Here is a 22,180-nt window from a genome sequence, read left to right as displayed (position 1 = left end):
AATAATATTGGCTTTTCACCTCTCCCTTCCCTTCCAAACCTCTACTCTTTGTTCATATGGTGTCCTCCAATCACTTAACCCCTCTCTTCTCTCCCAGGCCATCTCTCCTGAATGAACTACTCTCTCCATTTTTTCCTCATTTTGACCCTTTGATGAACCAATTCAACTCCACATTGTCTTAATCTCTTGAACCCCTTATTTCTTTATCATATCTGCAATTATGCCCAGTTGAATGAAGATAGAGAAGACCATGCAACCATTCTGTTTGAGTTCACCACAAATTTACATTAAATAACATCAATTTGGCAATCCTACCATATCTCCTTTATCACTTCACTATCCCACTTTCTATAGAGACTCTTCTAAGCCTTTTCACAAACCTTCCATGGCCCCCACCCTCTCAATTGAGCACTTTGCCTCATACTTTACAGAATAAAATGAGACCATTCACCATGAGGTTTCTCTTTGTCCCTCTTTCTCAAATCTTATCACTCAGAAGCCTTCTGCCACCCTCCCTCTTTTATTCCTATTTCACATGTTGAAGTGACCTTACTCCTTGCCAAGGGTAAAACCTCTATTCGTTCCAAGTGATTCTTCCATCCCATCTCCTCCAATAGACTGCCTCCTCTGATATCCCCATTCTTTCACTTATTTTCAATCTTTTCCTCTCTATTGGTTCTTTCCTTACTGCCTATTAACAAGTTCATGTCACTCCTTTCTAAAAAAGAAAACAAAACTAAAGAACAAACCCTCACTTGATCCTTCCATCCCTCCAAGCTATTGTCATTTATTTCTTCTGTTCATTGTAGCTAAACTCTTCAATAAGGCCATCTATAGTAGGCATCATCACTTTCTCTATTTCTACCTTCTTTAATCCCTTACCATTTGGCTTCTGATTTTATTATTTCATCAAAACTATTTTCCCCAAAGTTTCCAGTGATCTCTTAGTTGCCAAGTCTAATGATGCTTTCTTGATTCTCCTTGACCTCTTTGAAGCCTTTGACATAGTTGATCACCTTCTTCTTGATAATCTCTTCTTTCTAGGTTTTTGGGACACTATGTTTTCCTATCAGTACCTCAAGATCCTTTGTTTGATCTTCATTCAGATATCTCCCTCTAACTTTAGCTCTTCCTCAGGGTACTATCCTGGGCTCTCTTTTCTTCTTTCACTATACTACTTCACTTGGTGTTCTCGTCAACTCTCATGGATTTAATTGTCATTGATCTGCTGAAAATTCTTTAATTCACTTATCCTGCTCCAGCCTCTCTGCTTATCTTCAGTCTCTCATTTCCCAGTGTCATTCCTACCGTATGTCCAGCAGACGTCTTAAACTCAAAATGCCCTTAACTGAATTCATTATCCTTTCTCTAAACTATTCCACCATTCCACCATTCTATCACTCCTACCTTCCCTATTACTGTAGAAGGCCACAGTGTCCTCCCAGTGTCTCCAACTCACAATCTAGGATTTATGTTGGATTCCTCCCTATCTCTCCCCCTTACTCTTTTAATCTGTTGCAAAGGTTTGCTGATTTAATCTATGCAACATCTCTTGTGTGCATCCCTTTCTCTCCTTTGCCATTGTCACTGCTTTAGTGTAGGTCCTCATCACTTTACATCTAGACTATTATAATTGTCTAATGGTGCATCTAGGTGCATCAAGTCTCACTATTATAATCTATCCTTCATTCAATTACTAAAACAATTTTTCTGAAGTGCAGATTTATGTCACCTTCTTAATCAATAAATTTCAGTGACAACCTACTGTCTCTAGGGCCAAATTAAAAAAGAAATATTGGGTTTGGCATTCAAAGCCTTTTGTAACTTAATCCTCTCTTACCTTTCTAGTCTTCTTAGATTTTACCCTCTGATATATACCCTTTGACTTTCCCATGAAGAGGTAATCCATCTCTGAGCTCTGAGCATTTTCTTTGGCTGTCTCCTATACCTGGAAAACTCTCCCTTTCCCCCTTCAAATATAGACCTCCCTGTCTTCCTTTAAGTTCCAACTAAAATCTTTTCTTTTGCTGTAAGCCTTCCCTATCCCCTTAATTCTAGTACCTCCATTCTGTTAATTATTTCTTATTGATCTTGTATATAGTTTGCTTTTTATACATTTAATTGCTTGCTATCTCCCCCATTAGATTGTAAACTCCTTCAGGACAGGGTCTGTCTTTTGCCTCTGTGCATATAGCACAGTGAGCACAGTGTTAGCAAATAGAAGTTGTTTAATCAATATTTTTTCATTGATTAGTTGAGCTCAATTCATGCCTTTGTACCTCATCAGATGCAAAATGTCCCAAAGAATTTCTCTTTGAGTCAGGAGATCTGTTTTCTTTTATCCTTACTAATACTTAATTTATTTGTTCTTACATTAATTGACCTTAGGCCAATCATGAATTTTTACTTAAGGGACTATTGGGAGAAACAAATGAGGTGGATGATAAAGAATTTTTCTAAACTTCACATGCTATATAAATCTTTGTTATGCTAGCTAGAAGGTGACCCTGTATAGTGGCAGAAGTCAGACCTTGCAGATAAGAATATTTGGCTCTGATATATATACATATGTATATGTGTGTATACAAAATATATGTGTTTATATATGTCTCTCTCTCCCTCTCCTTCTCTCTCTTCTTCTCTCTCCCTGTGTTCCTTCCCCTCTCTCTCCCCTTCTACCTCTTTCTCCCCCCTAGTTGTGTGATTCTAGGCAAGCCACAAAAGCCTCAGGTAAGTGCATCAGTGAAGAGAATTTCCTGGAGCTCCTCCCACTTCCTTCTGTTCCCTCCACCCTACCAAAAAACCCAAAACCAACAACCAAAAAACAGAGTCAGCTGCAGCCTATCATTAAAAATGATTTGGACATGAGAATCAAAGAGACAAAGAAATCAAAGAGAACAGGTATGATTGGACTGGCCATTTGGCCCACTGGTTAGATGGATCCATGTAATGTTAAACAAAAAAAAAACTTAGGTCATGAGTAGATTTGGGGGAGTCACCCAAGATGGCAAGGCATAGATGTTTCAATCTGGACTGGTAGAGGGATTATCTATACCCGTGGGAAAACACAAGCATTGAAGTATTCATTGAGGCTACTTGATGTTAGGGTTATTGTAAGTTTTTGACAAAACATTGTTTCTCTAGGATCAGACAAGTACCTTTCTTAGCATTAGCTTTTACCAGTCCCTCTGATCCCCTTCCCAACTGCTATTAGTGACTGCTTTCCCCTCCAAGAGTAGTTTCTATAAACATAGTTTTACATTCATTTATATGAGCCAATATGTGTGTGTACATTTACATATATAAAATATATACATATACATATGTATTTCTTCCCTATTATAATGTAAGCTGGTGGTTACATTGATAGACATGGTAAGCACAGGATCTGGTGCATAGCTACTTAGTAAAAGCTTTATTGGTTTTTATAAACAAATAAGATATGCTGGGTGACACTAACCTCTACTATATGAAAATAGACTTTGTTTTGATATGCTTTAAGAAGGAGACTTAGCAGGTGGTTGTATACACCCCAGAAATTCCTGACTGACTGAAACATCCAACCTCCTTTGCAAGGCTACAGATCTTGGCTCTTGTTGGGCAGTTTTAGGTGGAAGGGAATGGGGGTTATCACTTCATGTCACTTTGAAGGTCTTTCTAAATCTAGGGAGTGCCCCTACTTGATCTCTATTATTTGTTCATGAAAATGACACATTGCTAATTAAATTCAGTTGTATATTAATCAAATATATCAGCCTTGGGGAGTTCATGGTGGAGCTCCAGGAATCAAAAAGCTAGGGATCAGAATTAGGCATAGACAAAGTGAGGCATGAGGAAATCCCTGACAGAGAAAGGCACCCACTGATTGAACAGAATCCCAAGACAAGCTCTAATGAATGAATGGTGACTCCAAGATCTGGGAATGAAAACTTTGGAGGGGAAGAATTATCCAATGAATAGAGAAGGAAATTGGACACTCATCCAGCATAGTATAAGGATAATAGTTCTGAGTCTGCAGTCTGAGGACCTGGGTTCAAATCTTAGCTGTGATATCCATTTGTGGGCAAGTCACCCACTCTTTGAGACACAAATTTTTCATTAGAAAAATGAAAGAGAAGGACAAAATAATAACTAAGATTTCTTCTGGCTTCAAATCTGTGATCAGTAACTGTTAAATATGATTCCCTCCTCATTCTGTGATTTGGAACAAGGTTCTGTGTCTCCATTTATCCAGATGTGAAATGGACCCTGTAATATTTACCCCCGGTGCTTCCCTGGAGTTGTGTATGTGTTGAGGTCTATTTGAGTCATGCCTATCAAACACTGATATAAAGTGCTTACAATAATTACCAAGAATTCAAACAGGGCCCAGTGGCTTACAAATGGCTTACACAGAATACAAAGAAAATAATTCCTCTAGAAGATGGTGTAAGTTTCCATTCATCTGGGCTTCTCTTTCAGTCTGGCTCTTCCTGTGTCAATAAAACAGAGAGGAGGATCACAGTGAAGGTTGATTGTGACTTGAGGACACTAAATAAAATCTTTTCTTGATGCTTAGAATGTTTGTTTACTGAGTAGCATGGTATCCAAACCACTGCAATTTCTGAAAACAAGTGAGCTGTTGATTTGTGATTTTATTTAAAAAAAACACAAATGTCAGATTTAGAGACATTATTCCTTTTTTTAAAAATAACTTATCCAGCGTACAAAAGTATTTAAGAGTTATTCTTCTTGGCTTGGAAAGCAACAAGGAGGAATTGCATTCCCCGCCCCCCCAAAGGAAGTTTTTGTGTGGAGAGAAACCTGCCAATAAATGTGAGTGAGAAGTGGATTAGGGGCTATTGAGAAAGATGAAGGAAAAGTGAAGAAACCAAGTGGTAAGGGAGCTAGTCCACCTCTTTTAGGTGAACCCTAAATTTGGGCTCAGAAGATGAGCTTCCCTCTTCCCAGCATTCACTCTCTCCTCTGCTAACCCTATACTTTTTCAAGAGAAGAATCACCTGCCTCCAGTTCTTGGGCTTGCATTTACTCTGGCGCCAAGGACTAAACACCACTCCTGAAAAAAGGGAAATCCATCCCATAGAACCATACAAATGATCAAGGCTGAAAGCAATCATAGAAACCATCTAGACCAGAGATTTATTTTAACATTGGATTCTTGGTCAGATTTCAGGTTGTCTGTGAACTTGGGATGGAGGAAAAATAAAATCTTTATTTCTATTTACCATTGGTTTCCTTTGTAATCTTCTGCATCTTATTTTATATATTTAAAAACATTATTCTGAGAAGTGGTCCACAGTTTTCAACAGATTGTTAAAGACACTCATAACACAAAAATAAAGGCTATGGACCTTAGAGCTTATTCAACCCAGGAAAAGGTGAAGGTCTATGGTCAAACAACTAGTAAATAGTATAGATGAGATTTAAAGAGAGGTTTATATTCTTTCCATCACACTGTACTGCCCCTCATCTTCCTGCTTCTTACCACATTTGTCCAGCTACTTCCTTTCAGTCATCAGATACCACTATCCACTTCTAAGGATTTCCTAGGCTTCCAGTCACTACTTGATATCCCTTTCCTGGTGACTCAAACTGTCTATAGGCCTTTACCTACTGGGTTCTTGGCATTGAGTTCTTCAGGCTTTCCCCTTGCCAAATAACTAGCTTGCTTAAAAGATCACCAGAAGGTCCAGTTATTCAAGGTCTTTCTAGCTAAATAACCTTCAGCAAAGTCATTAATTTTTTTCTGAACTTCAGTTTATTTATCTGTAAAATGATGGTATTATTACTTTTACCATATTGTTCACAGAGTTGCCAATGAATAAAATATTTTGTGAACAGTAAACCTCAAATTAAATGTAAGCCATTATTATTATGGTTGTACAATCTGGCTTTAGTCTACCCTTTCAAACTCATTGCATATTACTCCTCTCTACTGTCTCTATGATCCAATTAGATTGGTTGTTTACTATTTGTCTTCACATACCTCACTTTATCTCCTCTGTCCTTTGCACTAGTTTGCTCCTTTATTTGGAATATATTTTCTTCTCATATCTTTGTTCTTGGAATATTTGAGTTCCTTTAAGCCCTAATTCATGCGTCAACTTCTTCATGAGTCCTTTCCTGGATGCCCTAGTTACTAGTGCCTCTCCCTTCTATGAAGGCTATTTTGTCTCTGCTAAATGACTGATTTGCATACAACTACAGATGCATTTGTTGTCTCTTCTAATAGGGTGTAAGCTCCTTGGGGGCAGGAATTTTGTTTTTGTCTTTGTAAGCCCAGTGTCTAGTCCTGTGTCTGGCACATAGTAGTTATTTAATAAACGTCTGCCATTCAATTGTCTTTTTTTCTTTCTTGGATTTCAGTGTTGAGTAAGATTAGCCTCATTAGTGAGTGTACTGGTGTTCATTTAAAACTGCTACATGTACAGGATAATCAAGTTTCCCTTTGTCCCCTTGTTTTAAAATGAGTGCCAGCAGATAGATGGAAAGAGTGCCAGGGCAAGTTTGAGCAATAAGTAACAAGAACCAGTGTTTCAATGCAATGAAACAAATTTGACCTCATAATTCTCACTTAGACTTGGTGGGATTATTCCCTTCCTCCCATTCTCCATGGATATGATGGATCCCAGAAGAACTGATGTTAAATTTCCATGGTAAGTATTTGTATCTCAGAAATCAGCAAATGCTTTAAAGCATGGCTTGATTTATTGTTTTATGGATTACCTAGATTTAAGAAAGTGATAGAGAAAAAATTAATAAAAGAGTTTAAATTTAAAAGTTTGTCATACATACATTTTTGGGGAGGAGCCAGTTGCTAAACATTTTATCAGCACCTCTAGGTTTGATTTATTCAATAAAAGCAGAATAATAAAAAGGGGTGGGGCAAGTTTAAAGAACTCTCAAAAAGGAAATTCTGAATCACAAAGACAAACAATCTGAATTAGAGAAAAATGTAATTGAAGAAATTAATGTGAATGCACAAGGAACTCATCAATCAAATGAGGTTTTAAAAGAAAAATGTACACAAGATGGAAACAAAGGTTGATTAACAAATGATGAAGAAAGTCTTGTAAGAGTTATGTTGAAGTGCTTCTAATAAACTGAAGTTGCCTGAGTATATCTAAAGCTAACTAAAAGGATTCTTTTTAGCTACATTGGGAGAAAGAAGACAGTCAAAGAAGGGACAGAATTGCTGTTTCAGGTGGATTGATCAAACAGAAGAAAGGTATATCCATTCAGTTATTTTGATTGCTTTCTCTGTCAATGAGAAGCACAACCGGAAATGACAGAACAAAAATTACTAAAAGGGAGCTGATTCTCATTAATTAAGGAAAAAGGTCAAAAACAAACACCGCCTCCACCTCACAACCCACCTAGCTACTTTGAAATTAATTCACCTACATGAACTATATTTTCAATTACTGTATAAAGTGTCAAATGTAATTACTAAGCCACTGACAATGATATTTGAAAGCTCGTCTGAAAGTGGAAGAGATGCAATGAGATCAGAGAAGGGCAAAGGCAGTCCTGACTTTTACTGAAGGGAAAATACCACTGTTTTAAACCATTGGCCAGTGAACTTGACTTTGCTTGTTGAGGAAATTCTTAAATAGTTAGAGAAAAGGATGGTGGACATCTAGAAAATGATAATGAAATTGCAATGTTTGTCCTTCATTTTCTTCTTTTTTTTTCTTTTTTGCAAGGCAATGGGGTTAAGTGGCTTGCCCAAGGCCACACAGCTAGGTAATTATTAAGTGTCTGAGGCTGGATTTGAACTCAGGTATTCCTGACTCCAGGGCTAGTGCTCTATCCACTGCACCACCTAGCCGACCCTTGTCTTTTATTTTCAAAGAAGACCATGACATCAGGGAGTTGATACCATGACACGTAAATGAATTGGATTTGAGTGAGAGGGATGCTGTGCTAAGTCATCAGCCTCACTTTCTCCTCTGGGTCCAGGGGCCAGATATGGATCAGGACAACAGGAGATGACCCTGGATGCAAGACAATCAGGGTTAAGTGGCTTGTCTAAGGTCACACAGCTAGTAAGTGGCAAGTGGCTGAGATCAGATTCCAACTCCTGTCCTCCTGAATCCAAGGTCAATGCTCTATCCACTGCACCACCTAGCAGCCCTCAACGAAATTACAAAGAAGTAATATGAAGTCAGTAAGAACAAGACATGCCAGAATAACCTTATTTCTTTTTGTTGGCCAATTAGAGGAATATAATAGATCTAGTTTACTGAGATTTTAGCAAAGCATTTAATAAACTATCTCATAATAATATTTCAGAAAAGATAAAGAATAACTGATCATATAATTAGATGATTTGAATATCCATATTCAGAGTAATCACTAATGGTTCAATGCTAACATGACACAATACCTCCAATGGTGTAGTCTAGGGCTTAGCCTAGTGCTATTTAATATTTTAATCTGAAATTTAGATCAAGATATAAATGCTTTATAAAATTCTATTTATGTGCCAAGTAACACATTGGATGACAAATTGAAAATCCAAAAAAAAATTATGCTAGAACTTTTTCTAAATTTCATAAGATGAACTTCAATAGTGATAAATGTGAACTCTCCAGTTAAAAAATCAGCTTCCTAAATACATAGTGGGGGAGGCATGGTTTAGACAGCAGTTTTTATGAAAAAAGATAGTGGACTTCAAGTTCAACATAAAGTAGTAATGTGATAATAAATAAAAAACAAACTACAAAAAAATCTGATTTTGGGTTATTAGAAGAGGCAAAAATTCCAGGAATAAGGAGGTGACTGTTACTTTGTATATTGGCCTGGTCAGAATGCTTCTGAAATATTGAACTCAGTTGGTATCACATTGGTCAGCTGGAAAATGTCCAGATGAGGCTACCATGATGAGTGAAGGGATTTGAAAGAACAGGGAGTACTTAGTCTAGAGAAGAGAAGACTCATGTCTAAATCCTGGATGGAGTGGTATGTGGAACTGAGATCTGTTTAGTTCTGTTTGACTTTAGCAGATAGAATCAGAAGCAATTAGTGGAAGTAGCATACAGCGTAATTTAAGGTTGGTATCAGGGAAAAAAAATAACAAATCAAAACCAAAATTAGAGTTGATCAAAAGTGAAATAGGCTTCTATAGATGTGTAGAGTTGCTGATATTAGGAAACTTTCAAGCAGAAGCTGGATGAGTGCTTAGTTGGGTATGTTATAATGAAGATTTTTGTTTGAGCAGAGATTAGGCAAGATGACATCTGAAGACCATAGATTGGCTACGGAGGACCCTTCCAACTCTTTAAATACATGATTTTGTGAAATCTTAAAAAATTTTCCTTTGATCATGTTTCTTTTTTGATAAATTGGAAGGGGAATCTCCTTAATGGAAGTTTATTGATTGCTGGGACATCAGGGGAGGAACTTTTTTCTAAGGCTATTTGATCCATTGAGCATCTTACTCCCTTGATAGAGAGAAATGGACTATTTAACCTGTACTTTCTCTTGAGGAGGAAATGACTCATCAGGGCCAGTAATACATATCTCTTCTTTGGGGAAGAAGAAGTTATTCATTAGAACTGTTAGTTCTAGTGAAATATTGCCCCTCTGATAGACTTATGTGCTATCACGTCTGTGAGAAATTCTTTTCTCAAAGGAAAAAAATGAGTTGTGAGTCCATATCACAGGCAGCAAGATGGTGCAATGGATAGGGAGCTATCCCCTGGAATCAGGAGGACCTGAGTTTGAATTGTGTCTCAGACACTTAATAGCTATGTGATCCTGGGAAAGTTGCTTAATCCTGTTTGCCTTAGTCCATCATTTATAAAATGAGCTTGTAAAAGAAGTGGCAAACTATTCCATTATCTTGTCAAGAAAACCCCAAATGGGGTCATGAAAAGTTGGACATAACTGAAAAAACTCAACAACAAAAGTCTTTATCACTATAGCTAATAGCCATGGTGAATCACTCTCTCCTTGGCAGAGACAAGGGTGCTAACAGTCCTAATGAGTTACTTCTCTAGCTATTATTAAGTCCAGAAAGTATCTCTTTTCCAAGTGGAGAAAGTCAGGCTGTAATGTCCCTGGTGAAGAGAAGTGACATCATTTTTGAGAAGGGTTGATGACCAACTCTAAAGTCTGATTCCCTGCCTGGCAGAGAGAAGTTGTTTAATAATCCCAATGAGAAGGGCTAATAGCCCTTAAGATGAACTGCCTCCTTGAGAGAGGTACGTTATAAGATCCAGTGAATTGCTTCCTTCACAGTGGGGAGAAGTAGGCTATGTCTTTCTCAAGGAAAGTAGAGAACTGAACTGTACTGGCTCTGCAGTTGGTGATCAGTGCACTACTAGATCTTTTATTTATGAAAGAAATGGTTGGATTAGCAATAGTCAAAATAATTGGAACCTCTTTAAGTAGAAAGTAGATTCTTGTCATTTTGGCATTGAATTAGTGATCCTTATATTCCTTAATCAGTAATGCTTTTGCTAGTGGAAACATCATGCATTTTATTGAATAGAAAATATCACCATAAATCTGTGCGTTATTTTAACACCACACTGAGCATCCTCTTTTCATGGGTAGTGGTTCTAAATCATTTTTTAAAAAAGAGTTGTCATCTTCTCTGATGTAAGAAAGACTGCTGGTGATTGAAATCATGTGATGCTAAAATACACATCTAATGTTACTCTATACATGTAAAATTATATCTCATATCAGTCAAACTTTTGATGATTGAAATAGATCTCTTTAAGCTTGGCCTGCTGAAGGTGGGAAAGACTTCCTGGTAGTGTCTGAAAGAAAATCTGTTGCTTTTTCCACACCTGGAAGGGTAGGTAGAGGGGGAGATGTTGAAGGTTGTGATGAGAAAGAAAAGGAGAGGATGGAGGAGTTCTTAATTTTTGCTCTAGGCTTCCTTCTCCCTTCAGTACCAAAGACCCCCTCCTCCCTTCCCCCCCCCCAGTAACTTTTACCTTATTAGGACAATCACTGTAACTGCTTTAGAGAAGGACAAGATACCAATAAAGGTACAGAATTCAGTTTATTGTAAACCACCAGTCAACTGTGAAATCCTGTAATACCACCTTTTGGCTTGTTTTCCTAAAGAACCAATGTCACCTTCCTCTGAAAAATCTTCAGTTTCTTTAATGCCTACCAAATAAACCTATTAACAGACTAGAATTATGGATCTAATCTCTAAGATGATATTTGATAATGAATAATGTAAAGTGCTGATTTTAGGTTCAAAAAGTTAATAACATAAATACCAGATGAGAGATAAATAATAGTTCTTATATGGGATGAAATATCTATGGATTTGAATAGGTCACAAGCTTAGTTTGTGTCAGTATTGTGAAATGAAAATCAAAAAAGTTAAGAGATCTTAGACAAGGGGTTTAGTGTCCAGAACAAAGGAGGTGAGAGTTCTGCTCTTCTCTGCCCTGCTCTGATTACATATTGAGAATCATGTCTATTTCTGGATACACTATTTTATTTTTTATTTTTTATTTTTTAATTGATATTTTATTTTTCCAATTAAATGTTATGGAAGTTTTTTGACATGCATCCATTTACATATTTATAAATTATACATTTTTCTACCAGCCTCCCTTCCCACCTCTCTCCTCTCAGTGGTTAACAGTTGTAAAAGTTGTATAAGTATATTTGTGTTTAACATATTTATATATTAGTCATTTTGTACATGAGGAATTAGGACTAAGGGAAAAGAAAGAAAACCATGGGATAGGAAGGAAAAACAAAGTTTTTTAAAAAAAAGTGACCATAGTTTTCATTCAAATTATGTGGACTTTCCCCCCTGGATGTGGATGGCATTGTTCATTATAGATCTTCCCAGGGTTGTCTTAGCTCTCTGAACTACTGGGAGGATCTGCTTTCATCATAGTTGATCATCTCACAATATTGTTTATGTGTACAATGTTCTCTTAGTTCTGCTCCCTTTGCTCAGCATCAATTCATGTAATTCTTTCCATACTTCTCTAGAGTCTGTGGGAACACTATTGTAACAAAGAAATTGATAAGTAAAATACACCTAATGGAAGGAGATCATGATGGTGAAGGTGATTAAAAACAGTCAGTTGAAGGAACATAGGATGTTTAGATTGGAGCAAAGAAGACATTTTTGTGTGAGTAGAGGAAAGAAGAAAGGAGGAGAGTCCATGATAACTATCTTCAAGATTGTCATGTGGCAGAGGCAAAGGCATCTTGGTAATTGTTTAACAACCAACTCTCCAAAAAATGAATACATAACATACTTTTAAGTTTAATTTACATTATTAACATTTCCCTCATCAATTTCGTAAGTCTAAGCAATGAGCAAAACAATAAATCTAGCCCTGATTTATAGCATTTGTTAATTTCTGAGGTGTAAATGCTCACACTGTGAAAATTTAACAACTGATTCTCCAAAGATGTACTTGGGAAGAGGTATTAGATTTGTCCTGCTTGGTCCCAGAAGACAGAACCAGGGACAACTGGTAGAAGAGAGATTTTTGACCCATCGAAAGGAAAAATTTTGTAACAGTCAAACTATTTCATAGTGTGGGACTTTCTTAGGGAAAATGACATTCTTATCAGTGGAGGGCTCAAAATCTTAGATGATCATTTGTCAAAGACATTATAAAAGGGATCCATGATTATTTAGGGGTTGGAGATGATGTCCTATATAGACCTTTCTGGTGGCATAAATCTGTGAGATCTCAAAGTCCAATCTCTTTAGATAGAGATTTAAGGTCCTCCACCCTCTAGCTGCAATTGATCTTTTTTTTAGTTGTTTTTTTTTTTTGCAAGGTAATGGGGTTAAGTGACTTGCCCAAGACTACACAGCTAGGTAATTATTAAGTATCTGAGGCTGGATTTGAACTCAGGGAGTCCTGACTCCAGGGCTGGTGCTCTATCCACTGCGCCACCTAGCCGCCCCCTGATCTTTCTCTTCTTATATGCTATTACTACCTTTCACGATCTCTTCATTTCAGATTGGACTCTGCTGTTTCAAACATTCATTTCACTCTCCCTCTCAAAAATGTCCTTTTCTCATCCCCAAGGCCATAATTAAATTTTGTCTTTTCTTTGAAGTCACCCAAGTTGGGAGTTGGGCAAGGAACCTTTTTTTCTCCCTTGAAAAATTATAAAATGTATTGCCTATTAAATGCTTACTTAGAGTAATCCTTGCCCTCAAGAAACTTCCAGTCAACTGGAGGTCATGACACACTCACAAAAAAAGTTAAAATTACATTCTGCTTCATATTGCTGAGGTTCCCTCCCCCTTTACATAGTCTCAGTATAGGAGTCTCTTAATAAACATTTGAGAAATAAAAAAGAGAATGATTGAAATCATGAAAGAAAGAATAAAAGAATAAATGAAAGAATGAATTTAGAACATCATTGACTTCATTTTAAAAAAGGAACAAATTATATCAAGTGTCTAAACTGGTTTTAGTCAATTTTTTTCCCTGGGGTTAAGGATCTTTGTTTTGTTATTTCATTTTCATTGTCATAATGATAATAGAAATAACAGATAGCTATGACTAGGCAAATGCAAACAATATATAACCCCAAATGTTAACTTTTAACAAATATAGAAATTTTCTTATTAGCTAAGCTCCATGACTGCTTCAGAGCCCAAAAAAACAAAATCATGAAATCAGGATTGTCCCTGATTTTTTCTGAAAAAACTTCTTTCTTGTTATTTTTGCTAAAGAGCATATATACATACATACATACATATATATATATATATATATATATATATATATATATATATATATATATATAGCATGGGACCATCAAATGTCTGTCTGAGCTTTTTTTTAGGCACATAAGACTCCTACATGTGTGTGATCACTCTCTTTAAATACATGTACATACACTGATAGGAGTAAAGCTCTGCTCTATGTGCCCTCCCTCACACAGCAGCTTGGAACAAAATTGCTGCAGTTTGCAATAATTATTAATATATATTTTAAGTACTTTGGACTTAGAGCCTCTTGAATCTGCTATGAATAGTTATGCAAAACAGCTCCATGCAAGCAGGCATTTTATTTTTGAACTGAGAGTCTTTCCAATTTCATATTAAAAAGAATGTCTACAACATCAAGGAAGATAGGGGATCTAGTACAATGATTCCTACTCAGGTCTTGAATGTCCTCTATTCCTTCTTTGCTTGTTGAATTTCTAAACAACATTTAAAGCACAGGTCAAATGTCATTTTTCCAGATTTCACACAACATAGTTCTTTCTGAAAATTTAATTGATGCATTTTGTTTGACCCAATAATCTTTCCCTCAGTAGTACCCTCCTTTATAATAAAACAACAAAATCCATTGGGTGAGTAAAGTATTTAGTCTCAGTCTTATTGACTGAGACTAATAAAGTGTATGACTCCTTAGTAGACTTCATAGTCCACCAATCTCTATCCAAAAGAAAGGACGAAAGTATTTCCAGTGGTCTATTAATAACGAGACAAACAATGCTTAGTATGGTTTGTTTCACTTTGTGATAACAATGTATGCTATTATTGATATTAGACAGACTCAAAATATATGATTGGGATGGAACTGGATTGTGTTGTTTTCTCCAACTTTAGTTAGTATTTTTGTCATTTTTATGTCAGATTTCATGCCATAAACACTAATTTCATTGCTCTCTTTTATTTATAATTTTGCAGTTCTTAAGGATGGATATTACTTCAAGAGAAGCTGTGGCTATTAAAGAACACATAAAAGTGCCTATCATTGCAGAGGCTGTTGGTGGAGAAGTCAAAAGTTTCAGACATGATTCAAGTTCATTATGAAACAGGATCACCAACTGCACCAAAATTCAAAGGAAAGTGCAGTTAAAAATATGCAACCAAGAACTGAAAAAAATTGCTAAAAAAAGAACTTAATTATTCCTCAGAAAAATACCAAATCCTTTAGAAAGACCAGACAGGGAATTGGAAGAACGGCAAGAAGACCAACAAAAACAAAAACAAACCCTACAAGACAAGAAACAGATGCTAATAATCATCGCTAAGAACAAAAAACACTTGTCATGGAAAAGGTGACACTTCACTACTAGAATAATGAAATCTAGAAAAGGAGAATTTTAATATTGAAATATTTCTTCCTTCAAGGTTATACCTAAAATATTGTCAGAAGGCCAGGTGAACTTGTAAGACCTGGGCATCTGCATGATACTCTGAACTATCTTTTTTACTTCCAACAGATTTGAAAGTATTGTCTCATTAAAGGGATGATGATGATGAACTTTGATACATTTGCTGATTTACCAATAAATAGAATTTTTCTGGAATTATGGAAATTCCAAAATGGAGGAGGGATACTGCAGCATGACCTTGCTACCAAGATAAGACTTTTATCTAAAAAAATGGAGATAAATATATTTCAGTGGTATGGAAACTTCTGATTTAACCTTTTGAAAAATCTATGGGCTATAATCAAGGATAGACTTGACAAAATGAACTATTCATCAAAGGAATAATTAATATCTGATGTGATAAAAATGTTGCTTCTTGATGAAAAATTAAAGAATTTATGTCAAAATCTTGTGACCTCAATGCAAAACTGTGTCACAAGTGACTGCAGCAAAAGGACATATTGCATATTACAATTTTTTAAAGATGTATGTAAAAAATACAAAGTTTATCATGTCAAAAATTAGTTTTTTGTCTCAAGTTATTTATGATCAGAGTATAACTTTATGTATTAGAATTATTTCTAGTCACCAATTAGACTCTTTCATGTAGGCAGGGACTATATTTTCTCTAAAGTTTGTATCTTTCACAGTTCTTTTAGTCCGGTGTTTCAAATACAATAAGGATTTATTCAATCAACCAATCAATCAAGCAGTACTTATTATCTATGCTCTTGTCCTTGATGACTGATTAATGGAAGGAGGTACCTTCCTGTGTAGTTAGAGAGAGGGCCTGGTCTTAGATAACAGCAGAAAGAATGGAGAGAAAGAAATTGATGCAAGAACTTAGGGAAGAATGAATCTACAGAACTTGGCCATTGATTGGATACTGAGAATAAAGGTGAAAAAGGAGTCAGTGCTGGGTGATAGGGAGTAATGTTCCCTTGGCACTTTCCAAATTTCCTGTTTCTGTTAGTAGCTCCACCAAGCTGCCATCCTTTCTCCTCTGCCTCCTTCAATTGAAGGGACGTAGACCAGTCATTGAACTGCAGAACTACCTTGGACAGGGAGATCATTTATCTGGCAGACATGGATAGGTTCTTCCTCTTCTCAGTTCTATCCCCTTCAAGAAATTCAACCCATTTCTCTTTAATATTATTATCAATCCCTTTTCTCCCACCAGGCTTCTCTGTATGTCTCTTGGATCTTGAAATTCCTACCAGCTGAGATATAAGTAAAGACTGGACTGGTTTTGAGTGAGAGGAGAGGGCAACATCATTTCCTCTTGGAATTTTAGAATCTTAGTAATAATCCTTTCAAAGATAGTTATTGTATAAATTGTTCCCCTGGTTCTGCTCTTTTCACTCTGAACCAGTTCATAAAAGTTTCTTTGAAACCATACTTTTGATCACTTCTAATGGTATAACAATATTCCATTACATTCATATTTGTTTAGTCATTCCCTAACTGATGGACACCCATTTTTTTTAGTTCTTTGCCATAAAGAGCTGCTATAAAAATTTTTGTCCTTGTGGATCTAGAGCAATTTTTAGTGCTTAGATGTTGGACAGTGTCAATGGTACAAACATTATCTCTAGACTTAGAGACCTGGATTTACTTCTGAACCTTGACCCTAAACAAGTCATTTAACCCCATTTGTCTCAGTTTCCTGATCTGTAAAATGAACTGGAAAAGGAAATGACTAAGAAAACCCCAGATGGGATCACGGGAACAACTTGGCTGAAAGCTGGGAGATGAGTTTGTGAAGTCTTATGGAATGGCAGAAGTATACCAATTGTATGATATTCTGCCGGACTGGTCAGGCTCTTGAAATCCACCAGATATGGAAATGGAAGAAAACTTATAAATCAATGACTTCAAATGCCTTATTTTCCAACAAACTAAGGAAGGAGGGAAGAAAGATTCTGAGCCTTAGTTTCTTCATCAGTAAAATGGGGATAATAAAGCCTGTAGAACCTTTCTTACATGGATATTATGAGACAAAAAAGACAAGCGGTTTGCAAATTGTTTTGAAAGCTATAAAGGGTTATATAAGCATTAATTATTATTATTGTCTTGTCTGTAATAAAGTTGAAACTTTAAGTCAAGTTAACTAGCATTAATTAAGTAGCTACTGTGCACTAGGTACTGTGTTAAGCACTGGAAATACAAAGAAAAGATAAAAGTAATCTTTTTGCTAGAGATCACAAACTAATGAGGGAGACATTATGCAAACCAGTAGGTATAAGCAATATGTAGATAAATATATTTAAATATATGTCTATATATATTATGTATACAAACATACATGCATTTATGTAATCTTGGAGAGATGGATAGACAGCCTATTAACTATTATATAGTTAATAAGGATCAAAACTACAAGATGAGTCTTTGAAGACTACTATCAATTTATTCTCTGTCTCTTTCTTTCTCTATATTTTCTGTTTTTTCTCTGTCTCTTGTCTCTGTAACTGTGACTCATCTACCTATTTCTATGTCTTAGAGGGAAGGCATTACAATTACATTACAATATAGGAGGTTAGGAAAGGCTTGGTGTAGAAGGTGGAACTTTAGCTGAAGCTTGATGCTTGAAGAAATCCAGAGAATTCAAGAGGTAAAAATGAAGAAGAGTATTCTACTAATGGGGGAACAAAACAAATTGTCTAAGAGATGGAGTCTTTCATACTAGAAAAAACATGAATGCCTGTGTAAATGAATCAGAGAGAATATGGAGAGAAGTGAGATTTAAAAATACTGGAAAGGTAGGAAGGGGTGAGTCTCTCAAAAACTTTCAAAGTCAAACAGAAGATTTTATCCTGGAGCTACTATGAAGCCACTGAAGCTTATTGTATAGGAGAATGACCTGATGAGACCTATTCTTTAGGAAAATCCATTGGACAGTTAAATGGAAAATGGACTGGAGTGGAGAAAGATGAGGTTGGGAGACTGATCTACTGACTGCTACAATAGTCCAGCATGTGGTCACTAGTGTTGTGGTGGTAGCAGAGTCAGAAGAAATAAGGGAATACATATTAGAGATATTAAGAAAGTAGGAACAACAGAACTTGGTAAGTGATTGGATATGGAGATTGAGAGAGTGAGGAGTTAAAACTGACACCTAGTTTTGAACCTGAGTGTCTCTGGAAGAGGGAAATTAGGAAAGGGAAAGGGTTTGGGGAGAAAGATAATGAGTTCAGTTCTGGACATGTTGACTTTGAGAAGTCTACACCTAGTTTAAGAAGTCGAAGTGGAGATGCACAAATGGAGGACAGGAGAGAGGTTAGGACTGGACAAATAGATCTGAGAATCATTTACATAGAAATAATCACTGAATCCATGAGTGTTGAAGAGTTCACCAGGTAAGATAATGCAGAGGGAAAAGAAAAGAAGCCCCAGGTTAGAACCTTGGGGGACACCTTTGACTAGATGACATGACCTGGATAAAAATCCATCAAAGGAGATTGAGAAGGATCTCTCCGACAAGTAGGAGGAGAAGGGGAGAGACAGTTAAGAAACATTAAAGTACTAGATAAACACTGTTCATTGTTGACTTATTTAACTTTACACAGGCAATGAGGATCAAAACTGCTGATGTGAACTCAGGTCATCAGCCCTAAAATCCAGGGTCCTTTCTACTCTGTCATGTTTCCTCTCCAATCTTTTTGGAACAAAAATGTGAGTGTAAGAGCCTATGAATATCTCCTATAGCTTAGGAGAGCTCTAAAGAGCTGTCCATTTATTCAGAGGCAAGAAGAAGCTATTGGCCTTCCTAAGAAGAGGCCTTGGGTGGCTCACCATGGATCACTTTGTCTTTAAAGTTGATTCCTGTTCAACTCATCTACTCATGTTCTACTCAAAGCATGTGCTTTGGAAGAAAGATTTGGAATCAGAACATCTGAGTTGGAATGCTGAGACTTAGCTTCTCTGAGTCTTAGAGTCCTCATTTATAAAAGAAAGAAGTTAGACAAGATTAGACAAAGATTAACCTTTTGTGTATCATGGACTTCATCAGCCTGTTGAAGTCCACAAATTTTGTTCTTAGAATGATGATATTAAATGCACAAAATAAAGTGCATAGTATTATTGCTCTTTTTCAGTCATGTCTGATTTTTCATGACCTCTTTTGGGATTTTCTTGGCAAAGATATTGAAATAGTTTTCCATTTTCTTTTCCTGATCATTTTACAGATGAGGAAACTGAGGCAAACAAGGTTAAGATACTTGTCCATAGTAACATAGCTGGTAAGTGTTTGATGCTGGATTTGAACCTGGTCTTCTTGACTCCAGGCCCTCTCTCCACATAGTATATAGCACACATAGAGAAAAAATAAATTTTATTGAAAAAAGATGAAATCTCTTTCTCTCCCCTCCTCAAAAAGAAGTTCATTTAATCCTTAAAAATCTAAATAGAGAAATCTGTAGATGTAAGTTTAAGAAATTCTTGATTAGATGATTTCTAAGCCTCCTTTCCTTTTTAATCTATGATCCTATGATCTATTCCTCCCAAAGGTGCTTTTGTAGACAGGTTACTCCTTAGCATTTGCCCAACTATGATGAGAGATGAGAAGCGATGGATGGCATATAGAGACATCTGGAGGTAATGTCATGGAAGAGACTCTCACCTGATCATTGTACTCACTGTTTTGAAGGAAAAAAACAACAAGCACTCATTAAGTAAATTTGTAAACAGACATGCTCTGACAGTTTTGGAACTAGCAGGTGACCCATATACCTTACTTGCCCTGAAGTTCTTCCAGGTGCTGGAGAACACAGACTTCAGGAAAGCTCTCTTTCCTTCTAGTCAGCATCATGTTGTTGGGTTCCACAAGATCTGGCTTCAGTTCCCACAAAGCCAGGAGGCCAGGACAAACCTGCTCCCTGACTGGGAGGGACTCCATGTTCCTTTCTGTTTGGAGAGAAGGGAGCCCCTCCCTGGAGTCTCCAGCTTCGAGCCTTTAGACTTAATTACTGAACTGTGATGTGCTCCTGTGAGCTCCCTTTTGCCCTTTGGCAGCAGGCAAAGCTCAGGGAAAAGAGACAGCCTTGAGTCCTGTAGAGATTCCAGATCACCTTATTTTACTTTGGTCTCTGAGTTCAGATATTTTGAACAAGATTTTCTTTTCTTATTTTAAAAATTTTAAAATATCTATTAATAAGTATCTATTTTCTTTCCCTTTCTAGTTGAAAAAAAGAAAAACAATATCCTTCTAATAAATATGCATGATACAGTAAAACAAATTCCCACATTACTCATATCAAAGAGATATTTGTCATTGTGAATAATTTTGAAAATTTAATTTTATTATTTTTGATGAATAAGTATTTTATCAACTACTTTGCCCACCACCTAACAATAAACAAAACCAAACAAAACCCTGAAACTCTTATAACAGATGTTCATAGCCAAATAAAATATATTTCTTAATAGACCATATCCAAAAAAGTATGTTTCAAGCTGCATCCTGAGGCTGTCATCTCTTTGAGGAGAGGGCAACATTTCCTCTTGGAATTTTGGAATCATAGTAATAATACTTTCAAAGATTGTGTTATTATATAAATTGTTTCCCTGGTTCTGCTCTCTTTTTTCTGAACCAGTTCATATAAGTTTCTTGGAAACCATACTTTTGATCACTTCTGATGGCACAACAATATTCCATTACATTCATATTTTTGAGTCATTCCCTAACTGATGGGCACCCATTTGTTTTTAGTTCTTTACCACAGAGAGTTGCTATAAAACATTTTTGTCCTTATGGATCTAGAGCAGTTTTCAGTGCTTAGATGATGGGCAGTGTCAAATGGTATAAACATTATCTCTAGTCCTAGAGGGCCTTCTGACCCTTGATTCTCAAATACCTGTATAACCCCAAGCAAGTCATTTAACCCCATTTGTCTCAAGTTTCCTGATCTGTAAAATGAACTGAAAAAGAAAATAGCCAAGAAAACCTTAGATAAGGATCACAAAGAGTTGGACATAACTGAAAAACAAGTCAACACAAATCAGTGGGTAGTATAATGGATTTGGAGTCAGAGGACCTGAGTTTCAAATGTTGACTCTAGATATGTTGGGCCTGCCATTTATTTTTCCCAGGCCTTCATTTCTTGATTAGTGAAATGAGAGGACTGGAAAGTTGAACCGTAAGTCTGTTTGCAGGTCAAAACCTATGATCCTATGTTCTAAGGTCCCTTTTTTAACTCTGATAGTCTATCTTTTACAGGCCCTTTCAGCTCTAATATTTTCCTATTTTCCTGATGCAGTGCAATATAACAAGAAGACTCAAATCCTGAATATGTATCTCTTTTCCAGCATAGGATTGAGAGTTACTCCTTGATCACAGATTAACTAGTAGCATACATAGAATAGGTTTGTTCTTTTTTGGAGACCTAGCAGGTGCTGTGAGTTGGAGGTAATTTTTAGCTTCCTGCTTGTTCTGAGGCAGGAAAAACATTTGTGTTAACGCCAAAAGAACATTGTTCTGGGTTCCATGGGAAGATGAAAGGTCAATGGGCAACATGAGGTCATTACCTGGTTTCAGGGAGGCAGATAGGCCAGTGTTTGATCTATTCCACTGAACTATCCTTCTGTTCCTTAGCAGTAAGCAAAACACAGGGAAAGGAGACAATCTAATATGTGAGAATGTGTTTATGTGTATGTATGATAGTGTGTGTGTCCCAAAGGGTATGTATGAAGGGATTTCTGCATATATGCATGACTAAATATATGTAGGCATCACCTGCTTTTGTCATGATTGTCTTTGAGAATGAAGGACCACCACCAATAATAACAACCCTTTATCTCTGTACAGAACATAACTTACAAAGCATTTCCACACTTGTTATTGAATTTGTGACTTTAATGAACTGAATTACTCTGTGAAAGAGGCAGATGATCCCCATTTTACAGATGAGGAAGCTGAGCTTCAGGTAGATAAGTAATGTTCAAAGTCACATGGCTAGTATATGGAAGAATCAAGATTTGAATCCAATTTTTCTCTTATGCTTTTATGTGTTTTTTGATCTAGATTTGTATGCCTCTGTGTCTATATAAG

At 36.4% G+C, this 22,180-nt stretch overlaps 1 protein-coding gene across 1 annotated transcript in view; it reads left to right on the top strand.

The window, feature by feature from the left end:
- The window catches only part of MAFB (MAF bZIP transcription factor B), a 40,455-nt gene extending 24,842 nt beyond the window's left edge, over positions 1–15,613 (top strand). Inside the window, exon 2 of the mRNA XM_074211965.1 lies at positions 14,663–15,613. Coding sequence (XP_074068066.1) covers positions 14,663–14,669 — 7 coding nt within the window. The 3' untranslated portion in view covers positions 14,670–15,613. The remainder of the gene's footprint in view (positions 1–14,662) is intronic.
- Positions 15,614–22,180: the final 6,567 nt, after the last annotated feature.

This window comes from Macrotis lagotis, chromosome 1, assembly GCF_037893015.1.
Source record: "Macrotis lagotis isolate mMagLag1 chromosome 1, bilby.v1.9.chrom.fasta, whole genome shotgun sequence".
Lineage (NCBI taxonomy): Eukaryota > Metazoa > Chordata > Mammalia > Peramelemorphia > Peramelidae > Macrotis > Macrotis lagotis.
This window is presented reverse-complemented; position numbering and strand designations above follow the sequence as displayed.